The sequence below is a fragment of the Etheostoma cragini genome, chromosome 10, assembly GCF_013103735.1.
Source record: "Etheostoma cragini isolate CJK2018 chromosome 10, CSU_Ecrag_1.0, whole genome shotgun sequence".
Taxonomy (NCBI): Eukaryota; Metazoa; Chordata; class Actinopteri; order Perciformes; family Percidae; genus Etheostoma; species Etheostoma cragini.
The window spans coordinates 10,899,447-10,912,102 of NC_048416.1; the positions used below are offsets into that span (position 1 = coordinate 10,899,447).

At 42.9% G+C, this 12,656-nt stretch overlaps 2 protein-coding genes across 4 annotated transcripts in view; both read right to left on the reverse strand.

The window, feature by feature from the left end:
* Positions 1-6,640: 6,640 nt before the first annotated feature.
* On the reverse strand, positions 6,641-8,941 carry gpr151 (G protein-coupled receptor 151). Its single transcript, XM_034883280.1, has one exon. The coding sequence runs from the start codon at positions 8,623-8,625 to the stop codon at positions 7,306-7,308; it is 1,320 nt and encodes a 439-aa protein (XP_034739171.1). The 5' UTR covers positions 8,626-8,941; the 3' UTR covers positions 6,641-7,305.
* A 540-nt stretch (positions 8,942-9,481) lies between these two features.
* ppp2r2ba (protein phosphatase 2, regulatory subunit B, beta a) overlaps positions 9,482-12,656 on the reverse strand; it is a 46,600-nt gene continuing 43,425 nt past the window's right edge. For all 3 annotated transcript variants that reach the window (XM_034883271.1, XM_034883272.1, XM_034883273.1), the window contains exons 9-10: positions 12,626-12,656; positions 9,482-11,445 (exon numbers count right to left, since the gene is read on the reverse strand). The exon at positions 12,626-12,656 is cut by the window's right edge and continues 93 nt beyond it. In XM_034883271.1, coding sequence (XP_034739162.1) covers positions 11,290-11,445; positions 12,626-12,656 — 187 coding nt within the window. In that variant the 3' untranslated portion in view covers positions 9,482-11,289. The remainder of the gene's footprint in view (positions 11,446-12,625) is intronic.

The following is a 12,656-nucleotide window of genomic DNA, read 5'->3' on the forward strand; positions in this document are numbered from 1 at the left end:
CCCGCCGGAAGCACAACACTGGTCCCTCACATTTTGAAGCAACTAGCAAAAAGCTCATTTGCATGTGAAGCAGTGAAAGAGCAACATTGCATTGAGTTGGAGTCGTGGTTTAGCCCCCATGAGGAATGTAAGTCTTTTATTCACTCTACTCTCAGTTCTGTTTCAGTGTCCACCAACTTCGAAGGGGAATAGCTGTCTCTTTAACTGCTAAGTGGACCTACTGTTCACCTGCTAGTGGCCTTATCCTGTCTGCTGTTTGGTGCCCCAGGTACAGTGGGTTTATCAGAGCGTTCCCATGGAAGCAGTAATGTTAGGACCGATCCAAATAATATATTTGTAGGCCTAAAGGCAAGGCAAGGTAAGGCAGCTTTATTTGTATAGCACATTTCAGCAACAGGGCAATTCAAAGTGCTTTACATAAAATCAGTTAAACAGATAAAACACAAGTACAAACAGTTAAAAATCATAAGCATTAAAAACCGATAACACACATGAATAGACAGTTAAAAACAAAATAGAAACATTAGGACACATAAAACACAAGAATAAAAGTTACAGTGCAGCATAAGAAATTTAAAGAAATGAGCAGTCATTTAAAGAAAGGCAGCATCAAAAAGGAAGGTCTTCAGCCTTGATTTAAAAGAACTGAGAGTAGCAGCGGATCTACAGGTTTCTGGGAGTTTATTCCAGATATGAGGAGCATAGAAACTGAAAGCTGCTTCACCCTGTTTAGTTCTGACTCTGGGGACAGAAAGTAGACCTGTCCCAGATGACCTGAGAGGTCTGGGTGGTTTGTAGTGTAGTAGCAGATCAGAAATGTATTTTGGTCCTAAACCGTTAAGGGATTTATAAACTAGCGAAAGTACTTTGAAATCAATTCTTTGAGACACAGGAAGCCAGTGTAAAGACTTCAGAACTGGAGTGATGTGATCCAGTCTCTTGGTCTCAGTGAGGACTCGAGCAGCAGCGTTCTGAATCAGCTGCAGCTGTCTGATTGATTTTTTAGGGACCCAAACGTAGAACTGAAAGGAGCTAAAACACAGACTGCTGCAGGGAACTGCAGCATTGGATGCTATTTGTCTGTGGGTTCATCCCTACAAGCAACACCTTTATTTGTTTTACCGATACATATATATGCCAAATTAAAATGTTTCACTTTACATTCACATCACTTCCTTGATCCACTTATTTTTGCAATCCTTTTTTGGTTGTGTGGTAAGAGGAGGCCTTTTGATTTCAAAGCACATTTCAATGCTTTTCAGTTGATTGATTATACATCAGTAGAGTATGTTTAGGTTTAGATGACACCCCCTCGTAGCACTGCTGGAAATGCTGAAATGTGCATGCCCTTTAAATCTGCGCATCCTTCACTGAGATCAAAGCTGTCTGATTTATTCTAATCAAAAGACTAAGGCTAGACCCCCTGAACCAACCTTCCTTCATTACACACACACACACACACACACACACACACACACACACACACACACACACACACAAACACTTCCTGGTTGACTCTCTCCAGACTGATCTTCCACTAGACCAAAGGGAGGCAGGGGTAGCTGTCACTTAGAGGAAGATGTGACATTGGCAGGCAAAGGTTTAAGCATGTGGCTTAATTGCAGCCAGCCTCTCCTGCGGAGCATAATTAGTGTTTGCTAGCATGTCGCTACCTGTGGAGTTTCATGTATTAGAGATCATGATTGGCTGAGAGATAAAATGCAGGGGCAACACACCCCTGCCTCCCCTGGCAGCGGGGGGCGCAGCCAGGAGGGGATCTTACCTGCTGAAAGCTCCCCTGACTTGTGCTACGACCTCATTAAGCCTGACTTGTTTTTCCACTCGTAACGTTGATTACCACTCATTTCTTATCCCAATTTTGGGTGATTATGGGTAAATTTAGACAGACAGTTTGATAAATGTGTACATTGTCCTGTCCATGATGTAACTAAGCTAACAGGAGTGCAGTCTGGCAGTCAAGGTCCCATCAGGCACAATGATTGAGAACAGCTGGCACGGCGTATTATGGCTGTGTTGGGTCTGTGAAAATGGGGTTGGATAGGGGTACGACTTGATCCCGACTTGCTCTGACGTCATGCACAAGTGGGCAGCAATAACCTCACGATATCGGGGCGGCCACAGTTTTCTGAGCCAGGTGGCGCAGTTGCACTCCACCGACTGCAAGACCCAGGGCATGATGGGAAACACCTGGCTCTCAGCTGATCTAACAGCTGAGTGGTTCCCTACAGACTCAACAAGGTGACATTTTTTAATGAACGGTCCATTGTTTTTGGATAGGAGAGATTTTGATAGATATGTCTGAATTGAAGGCTTATTCTCTCAACAGAATACAACACGTTGCGTGGCTGATGGTGACCTCTAGTAGTCAGAGAGACTAAATACGTTTACATTACAGATCATCTCCAGTGTGTTGTATATTAACATCAGCAACAGATTGACCCCGTGGAGCATCTAAACAGGCAATACTGTCATAAGTAAAACAAGTGAAGAATGTGTACAAGTCGATATATGGGTTTGAAACCATTTTAATAAATAGCAAGTGGACCTAACAGGATGTGAGTGTTTCTGGGACTTCCTGCTTGAACGGCTGTAAACTGTCAGACTTGATCGCAGATTTGTGTCACCGCCCACCGCTGCTGCTAGCTGCTCCTGTCCACTTTACAGGCGAGGCTCTGCTCATCTCAAACAAGCCTCGCTTGACTTGTAATTGTATGAAAAAAGCAGGTGTTACTTATAACACCAACGATGGCTATGTTCTTTTCAAGTGAGGTTGACAGGCTGATTCTCAGTTCCCCGAGTGAGATCTCCTCGCTCCTATGCTGAACCAGAAGTTGGTCTGGCCCTGCTTTGTTAAGGCCGTCTCAAAGCTCGTTTTCCTCGCTGAGGCCGAGGAGCTATACTTGAGAGCAGCCTTACCGGCAGCCGTGCAGGTAAAAGCTGTTGCTAACTCCGCCCATATAGCCCAAAAATGAATGTTATACTTTTAGAGGAAAGGATGCCATCCCTCTAAAAACACATTTTACTTTGTGTGTCACCCGTGTTTCCTCGGTGGGACGGATTAAGGCGCAAGGAAGGGAAGCAAGTGGAGGAACCTGGGATGCAATTTAAGAACTTGGAATGCACCCATCACTAGTTTTTATTATTTACACCTGTGCTTTTCCTACTGTGACATCTTAAAATGTCTTCTATGAGAAAAGGCCTATGCAAAGTGATGGTGCAACTTAAGCAAGAGAGAAGTCAGTCAAGTGCTTGGCAACATTAATTAAATGAACACGGCGACGTATTGGGACTTTAGCTTATTCACCGTATCCCCCTGAGTTAGATAAGTTCTTGCAGACCCTTGTCATCTCTGTGCGTGTTGTAATCTGATGCACCCACCACTGTCCTAGCCTAGCCGGCTCCATCTAGCCTACAGCTCCCAATAAGTGACAACAGAAAGCCAACATTTTCCTGTTTACATGTTGGGATTTGCATGGTCACGTATACACATGGTGTCCCACAAGGTCACATGAGACACAGACATCTTCTAACAGTATACACACTGGGAACTATTCTCAGAAGGCAAAGCACTGCTACTTGAGCGGAGTGATAAGTAAGTGACACCTAAAAAGCACCGTTGTTACTCTCTGTTATTACTCTCTGCTCCTCACCACGGGGCGTCTCAGGTGCTCGGAGCAAATCAGCCCGTCCAAGTAGCAGAAGTAGCAGTGCTTCGCCTTCTGACAATAGTTTGCAGTATGTACTGGAGACGGTTAGTACCCCACATGACCTTTTTATTTGTACACGCTGTGACAATACAAATAACAAGACGTAAATGGGAAAATGTTATTTTGTCACTTATTGGGAGCAGCAGCCTAGTTGGAGCCGGTTACCTCCAGGATCTGTGCTAAGCTAGGCTAGCGGTGGGTGCGTCAGACAGAGTTATGACACGCACACGAGATGAGAAGGATATGCATGGACTAATCTAACTCCTGGGGATACGGTGAATAAGCTAAAGTCCCAATAAATTGGTGTGTTTCTTTAACCCTTGTATGGTATTTGGGTCAAATTGACCCATTTCAAATTTTTACAAGAAGATAAATTATTCTGGATATGACCACTTATGTTTTTCCCAAAGTGAATTTTTAACATGAATTACAACCTTATGACAAATATTCCCATTTTTTATTGTGTTCTAGTAGAGACTGATTGCATTCCCTAAACATATACCGTATGCTATCTCAATTGTTTGAAATTGAGATAAACAATATTTGTTAAAAGATTATAAAATAAAACTTTATTTCAGAATTGATTTTTAAAACCCTTTATAAGTCACTGGTCAATTTGACCCGAGGGATGCGAGAGGGTCCCACAAGTGAAGATAAGTGAAAAACCTGAGCAGCTGGACAATAGGCATTGTTGGAGCCATTTAGTAGTTTTCCTTTTTGGTTTTGTTTATGTATCACGTTGGTAACGTTTATGCATATGCAGTTTTGTGTTTGATCATTGGAAAGCATAATGGTAATCAGGGACAGGTACACAGGTGTGTGTGGAAAAAGGGGAAAGCAAAAAGCTTTTTTTACCCTGTTAGTGCGCTTGTCATGACATTAGTGTTTACACGAAAAGTAGAATAAAACATACCTGAAAATAAATATTGAAATATACCTGTGCTACGGTGAGCTTGCATTGTCATGAAATAAACGGGTCATCGCACTGAAAGATATTTAAAGGAATACGCCACCGTTTGTTGAAGTAGGGCTTAAAATGGTCTCCCCTAGCTGTAGATAGATGGGCCAATGCAATTTTTTATCTGTGGGACCTGAGGGTTGCTGTGAGGAAATTACAAGTGTAAATATACTATAATTATGCCAAAAGTGTAGCGGCGATCTTTGCCACAGGATTCAATGGGACACATAGCCTAGCTAGCAGCCACTCCTAAAGAGACCCGGAGCCTGTGAAAGGGCAGGCTGGGCCCAACGGGCCGCCGCGGCTCCGCAGCCTGGGCTGCTGCATCGTCCCCGGCCTGTCTTTTCATAGACCCCAGGTTCCCTTTCGGATTAACTATAGTATATTTACAGTTTGAATTTTGTCACGGTATGTCACAGCTACCCTAAAGTTTTGCTAAGCTTACAGTTTTTCCTATTTCCTATTATAAGCCATTCTTGTGAAATGGAGGGATCTTGTTAGGAGGAGGTATGGAGCGCCGCAGGCTGCCGCTGTATCGTCTGACTGTGTGGAGCTCCTGAAGTTCGACACTGTTTGACCAAATTTGCAATTAGCCATACATTTTTGTAACACAGCACATATTTGACCTTTACATAGTTGATTTCTCACATTAAAAAAGGACCAGAAGTAAATTTAGTAATGAAATAGCAGGCGAAAAATGTATTAAATTGCAGTGTCTCGTCTCCACTGTGTTTGTATTTGCTTTGCTCAACCAATCAGAGCGCAGCTCATCTAAATAGTCACGAGCAGACCAGATAAGGCAGAAAACCTCTTGTTTCAATCCAGCCCCAGTACCAGGGGAGCAACAGGACCCATAAAAAAGCAGTTGGGCAATGGTAAGCCCAAACAATGTTAAATACCCTATTGGAAGACCTTTAGGAACAGCGTGAAATTCTCTATATAACCATTCTCTCACCCCTTTAAAGTATGGACATTGATGTATAGGAAGCCCAAACCACACGTCAAAGCAGTTCTCCCTTTGTCCCACCACATTGGCCTAATGTAGGTCTGATTTTAAAAAAACTCTACAGGCATGTAGGAGTTTTAAAGGCATTTCATATATCTTAGATATGGATGGGCCTGGATTGCTCCAGTTGTTCAGAAATTAGGAGCTTCAGGCCTTTTACTGAAATGGCTTAAACCACAACTGCAGGTGTCAAACGGTACCAGCTGGAAATATTTGTCACATAGTGTATTTGAAGATAGCATCATCAATGTTCACAGTTACAATTCTTGTGTGATTAATGGACAATAACCTTTTAATCGTTCCTCTATTTATACAGTGAACTAAAGGTTAAAGTTGCATTCCAACAATGAGTTCATAGCTTATTGCCTTTAGTGTTAATGGCTGAGTCACCACCCCCAGGGACTGATGGGGGGGTTATACAGTTAAGTGTTGCTCTGATTGAGATGCTCGCCTCCGGCAATAAAAGGTCAACATAAATGATTAATGACAGGAAAATGTCATAAGGGAGGGTAGGCAGCAAAAAAGAGCTGCAAGGTAGCTTGGGAATAACACTTACATCCTAAATATTCTTCTTCTGTCTTTTGATGAGCCTTTTAATTGTGTATTCATATCAATGAATAGAGGATTTCTTATGAGACTCCCACAGTGTCCACGCTGACACATTCAGAGTTCAGACGAAAGCTCTTTATCTCTAATTAGAACCCTTGGCAACTCTAATGGATGCCCTTATGAAAATATACTTAATGACCCGATGTCAGCAGGAATCTATCCTCTGATGTCTGATCCATCTCATTAAGTGTTGTGTGTGTGTGTGTGTGTGTGTGTGTGTGTGTGTGTGTGTGTGCGTGTGTGTGTGTGTGTGTGTGCGTGTGTGTGTCTGTGTGTGTGTGTGTGTGTGTGTGTGTGTGTGTGTGTGTGTGTTAATCTTTGACACCACAAGACAATTTAATCACACACTGGCAACAATGCCTTTATTGGAAACACTGGTCAATCTGATACACGATAATCTTTCACAAAAAGAGGACAGGAAACAGACTCTTACTGTTACATACTGTAAGTAACTGACTACATCAAGATCAATAATATCCAAAGGGTATACACAAACAATCACTGCACACAAGTGCGTTCTTAACATTTACCTCCCAATTAAGATGCCAAATTAAGATTTTTCCCAGAGGAATTCTTATTATTAAAAACTCATTAAAAACTTTAATCAAAGGGCAGTATTGTGTAATACTTACAACAACTTACAATGTACATGGTGAAAATATATGTACTTATACTGTGTACTATTGAATTGAACATTGCCAAAAGCTTTTATTTATAGCCATCAAAAGTTTATTTAATGTGTTCTTCCTCATTAAATAACAAAAACACAACAAATTGACAATAGTATGTAATATTTATCATATTTACAGATGATGATGCTCTATTTATAGTCCAGTCTTGTACTGCACACTGATTGCATGTCTTACCTTTGAATAATATCCTAACCACAGTTGACAGAACACAAATGCTTAACGGCGGAGCTCTCTGCAGTCCTTGAACTGAGGTGTGTTGATGAAGCTGCTGCTGTCTGAGGACTTTATTGAAGAACAGCTGGAAGGTGGTTGTTATTTTTCTCCGTCTTTGCTCTGGTGCTCCCACGGCACCGGATCGTTTTCGTCTGCGTTGGATCCATTCTCCCTCCCGTGCCAGAACTGCTCCACATCAAGCAAGACAATCCCATCTTTGAGGCTCAGCCTGTCTTCTTCTTTTTTTCCTCCTTGCTCAGGCTGGGGCTGAGCCTCACTGCTGGGACCCTGGTTGAAGCTTGGTCGGAGGCTCCTCCCTCCCCCCAGCTGGCCCGAAGTCTCTGGTCTTGGGCAAGGCGACTGGAGAGGTGTAGGGTTGTGAGGTCCGGGCTTTGGCTTTGGAGGAGGTTGCTTGCGCAGGGTGAGGCGCCTCCACAGTCCCCTGTAGCCCTCTCTGAACTCCTCGGAGAGGAATAGGACGATGAGAGGGTTCACAAGGGACAGAGAGAAGGTGAGCAGCTGGGCAGAGAGGGTTAGAAGAGGGGGAAGAGAGGAGATGAGGGGCTTAGCTCCTTCGATTTCCTTTGCCGCTACGTGACGCTCCCAAACCCACACCACCCACTGTGGAAGCCAGAGAATAGCCATGGCCACAGTCAGGCTAAACAGCATCAAGGTGAGCTTCTTGGATCTGATCTGGGTGCGCAGGTTCTGAGTTTTACTGGAGCGGCGCTGGCATTGGCTATAAGCCCTACAGAAATACATCAGGGCGAAGCACAGAGGTGCACAGTAGACCCCCAATGGGTATGCTTTGACGTACACTGCCATGAAGTCCCGGGCTTGAGGAGGAACGGTCAGCACACACACCAGCCCGCGGATTTCTCTCTGCAGTGTGGCAAACAGCCAGTGAGGGATGCTGACAGAGCAGGCGGAAAGCCAGATGAAGAGGAACACCACCAGCATGGAGCCCAGGTGGATGCTCACCTGCTTGGTGGGGTTTGACACGTAGCGGTAGCACGCTTTGGCCATGACGGCTACCGTGAAGCTCTTCGCTGCCATACAAGACTGGAGGAACCAGTCGGCCGTCTTGCAGACAACCCAGCCCGGATTCCAGCTAGCTTTGGAGTAGGACGCAGCCCTGAAAGGCACCGTGAACAACAGCACTAGCACGTCAGCAAACATCAGGTTGAAGACGAGGGAGTTGATGAGGGATAGTTTGCCCCTATGAGCGTTAGAGAACAAGATAACCATCGCGGTGAGGTTACAAGCCACTCCCAAGACACAGATGACTCCCAGAATAGCTGGCACCAGGACCCTCAGCTCCCCGGGGTCCAGATGCTGGTACGAGCCGCGTTCATTGAATGACCATTTGTCTATGGAGCTGTTCACCACAGTCTCATTGTTCCAAATCAGTTTATCCATTTTTTTCCAAAAATGAGCTGATATGAGAAGAAAAGATAGTAAAAAGTTAAAAGCAGCCGGGAAAAGAAGAAAAATGTGTCTGGGTAGACAATTATCAAGAATTGAGGAGCTTATCGGAGTTTTTAATATATCGATACTACCACTCAGTAGCAATACTACCACTTGCTATCAAAACCGGTTAGAATAATCCCATCAGAGAAGATATTGGTGGACGATCAATAATCACAGTGGAGCTCGTGTCTGTCCCCGGGTTCCACCTGAGACATGGCGATGTCGCTTCTGCCACTGGTTATAAAGATGCAGTTTGATTGACAGCTGCTGTCCCCAGCTGACAAAATGCGCGTCAACTTCAACCTCATAGGGTCAATTTGAAAAAACTGCATAATGTGAACAGTAAAACACATGAATGTATGGGTTTCTAATTTGTGTTTGTGAATAAGTAATAATTACAGTGTGGTTTTCTTTAGCTTGAGTTAGAAGATGCTATAGCCTAACTGCGGAATGTTTTGTTATTTCTTTTTTTCTTTTTTACTTGTTATATAGCAATGGCATTTTGGAATTTGTTACTAACAGTATATAAATATATCCTCTGTAGCATCCAACAGCAATCCAGATAGTTTCTGTCATTTTTGTTTGTTGTGTGTGAGATCAGAAATCTTTATTTGGAAGCTGGATTTCCAAAGTGGATGAAGAGCATGTTTTCTCCCTCTTTTTGCAACAAACAGCCAGACTGTCATGTCTGACATATCATGCTCTTTATCCACAAGAGGGCGCCATTGCACCACAAGCATAAATGAGTCGTTTTATTTACATTCAATTAAAGTCAGCAGCATTATCAGGAAGTCCAACAACAGGCTTTCAACTTGCACATCTTTATTCTTTTTTTATTCAAAGAAAATCCAGTAAGCATAAAGACTGCATGGTAATTAATTGCATTTCAATACATTCTGAGCTATAAAAGTTTTTTTTTTTTTTTTTAGTTTCAATTAGAAGTGTCACAAAGGAGGTTGTTTAGAAGACATTACTGTTTAAAGGAATCACACATAATAATTCCCTGATGTCACAGAGTTCATGTAGACCTTTGAATGATTTTCTTAATGGTAGTTGGCTCTTTAAAACAAATGAGGATTTCTAAACTGATCAGAGCCGAGTGCTGAACACAATAACCTGCTACTGTTCCACATTGCCCATCCTCAACAAGAGGAGGAACGTGGACAGACCCTGCAGCAACCCTAAATCCAACTTGCAAAAATAGTTTACTTGCATAGTGTCTCAAATGATCTGTAGATGTTCAAATATCTATAATGCAGGCTGTCAGGTTCATCCGATTCAGATCCAATGCATGCAAAAAAAGACCTATGCTAGCATTATGTTACGCAAAGAAATCTCAAGTTCAATAGTTCAACATGAAAAGTTCACGGTTCTACCATCTACAGATCATTTTTGGTACAATCCAAACAAGGTAAACGTGGTGGAGCTTTTCTTCCAACCGGTAATTTAGCACAAAAAAATTGAATGTGGCTTTGTCGTGTCTCTTGCAAACCGATGACATCAGACTGACTGCAATATGATAAATGCAACAATTACTTTGTACATATCACAGCGTCCTCCCCTAAACTCACAAGCATGTAGCCGGTGCTGTAATGTAATTATGATGATGTCGCTTCAAGCACTTTTTTCCTCTTGAGCGGCTCAGTGGTGCTATTTATCTGTTTCTTTTTAGAGAAAGAGAAAACATTCCTAAGTTAACATTTCATTGAAACATTCACACTCCTGCCTTTGTACTCAGTCCCCACCCCCTCCCCCCTCCCACAGCCACTACATCAAACCCCCACATACCAAAAGAAGGCACCACAGCTTCTAAACAGACTCATTGACCGAGCAAAAGACTCAATTAAACAACAGCATTAAATAAAATCATTGACATAGCCCGTTAGGGTTTCATTCACATTACAGACTACAGCAGTCTCATCAGGGAGACACAGAATTGGTACAAGAAAGACTGACCATATGGAGACTCAGGCAGAGAAAACTCACTTCCTGGCGTCAGACATTAACAGTCTCTTCCTCTTTTGTAGGAATACTGCAGCTGGTTGCACTGTCTGAAACATTGCCTCAGTTCCAGGCTGCAGGGTTGATCACATGCTCTGTAGCATGAGCAGATTGAAAGAGAGGGGGCACTGTTGCTACATGACTGAGCCACCATCATGTACGTTAGGATTCTGTCTGTGTGCTCTTTTTTATGTTCACATCCAACCCCTTTCTTCAGGGTCCAGAGGGCTGCTACATCGTAGTATTCATGCAGCAATCCTCTTGTTTGTTGCACAGGATTCAACTTCCCCAGGTGTCCGCATGGCTAAATAAATTAAATTAGAAGTCAAATTGAAGAATGAAAGTCCATTCTTAATGTCGAGGAGCCTTTTTTCCCCTCATGCTGTATCCAGGTTGAATCAACTTCCTGCTGCCCAAAATTCCTACTGTCCACTATTCAGTTACTGGATACTCATCTCTGTGTTTCCTCAGCAGAGCGGCAACATTCAAGACCAGCAGCAACAAGGGAGAGGAGGAGAAGAAAGGGGATAAGGGATAATCTCTGTCTTTCTCCAACCCCAAGCTCTCCCTGCAGCCCCCCTCACATGTGTGGGGGTCGAGGGCTCTGCAGCTTTAGTTGACTTTGTCTTGGAAGATGTAGAGGTTGTTGGTGGCTGCTACAGCGATGATGTTCTCATGCGGGTGCCACGTAGTGTGTAGGATCTTCTTGCTGAAGTCAAGGCTGTCTACACTGATCTCATCCTTACGTCGCTTCCCACCTACACACACCTGGAGGACAGTAGGGATAAGAAGGCGTTTAGATAGGAGTGTGCACAATTTTTTTACAGCACAAATGAACACATTTCAATGATGTTACAGGAGTATTCATGTATTTTGTGCCCACCTGGGGGCACTAGAACAAACTGTGAAACACAACAATATCACCTCATGAAGTAGAAAGAGACAAATATGTTGCAAACAGCCTATTCATACTCTTTCAGGAAACACAGAGCAATATTAGCATTCATTTGGAGTCGTGTTAGCGGCTACCAGAAAATTTAGTTTGTTACCCGTCTTTGAACTCTTATTTTTATCTATATCCGCTGAGGGAAATATGTGTCTTTTTAGTTGCTAAACGCTCCTTTGTTCCTCCTGCTAGAGTTAGCACCCAACAGGCTTAAACAGGGCAAGTTTTAAACGTGTTTTTAGCCTCTAAACATGTTTAAAGTGATTTAAAAGTGCCTAGCTGTGGCAAGTGATTCATTCCAAGTAAACACAGTGAATCTGAATGCTGTAGATGTGAAAGTAATGTATGAAAGTTGTGCTAATTCAGCTGTGTTTAGTCCCTGTGTTGAGAGGCAGTTAGAAAACCTAGGGACCGTCTACAAACTACAACACAGAAAAGAGATGAAGCAAAAATAGGTAGGCTATCAATTTAATGATTAAATAAGGTAGTGTCTCCAAAATTACCTCAATTATAACTTGTCTCCTGCTAGCTGTACTACAACACTTACCTCAACAAAATAAACATGCTCATTTTTGAAAATATGCTTGTATCTCTTTTCTGTGTTGTGGTTTGTAAATGGTCCCAAAGCACTTCTTACATTATCAACACAGGAACTAAACACAAACGAATTAGCACAACTTTTACGCATTTATTTCGCATGTACCGGAGTCAGATTTACCGTGTTCACTGGGAAGGAATCACTGCACATGGGTAGGCACTTGTAATGACATTTTTGAACATGTTAAGAGGCTAAAAACATGTTTAAAACTTGCCCTGTTCAAGCCTGTTGGGTGCTAACTCTAACAGGAGGATAACACGGTGTAGGCAGAACCGATTGTTTTCATTTTTCTGTCTACTGACACCACTCCACATTTACAAACAACAGAGCTACGTGTTGGAATCGACCGGATTTCTCCTTTAAAGATAGGCCTTCCAGATATCAGGTAACCTGTATTGATGTACCTTGCGAGGCTTAAGAATGGCCCTGGGTTTG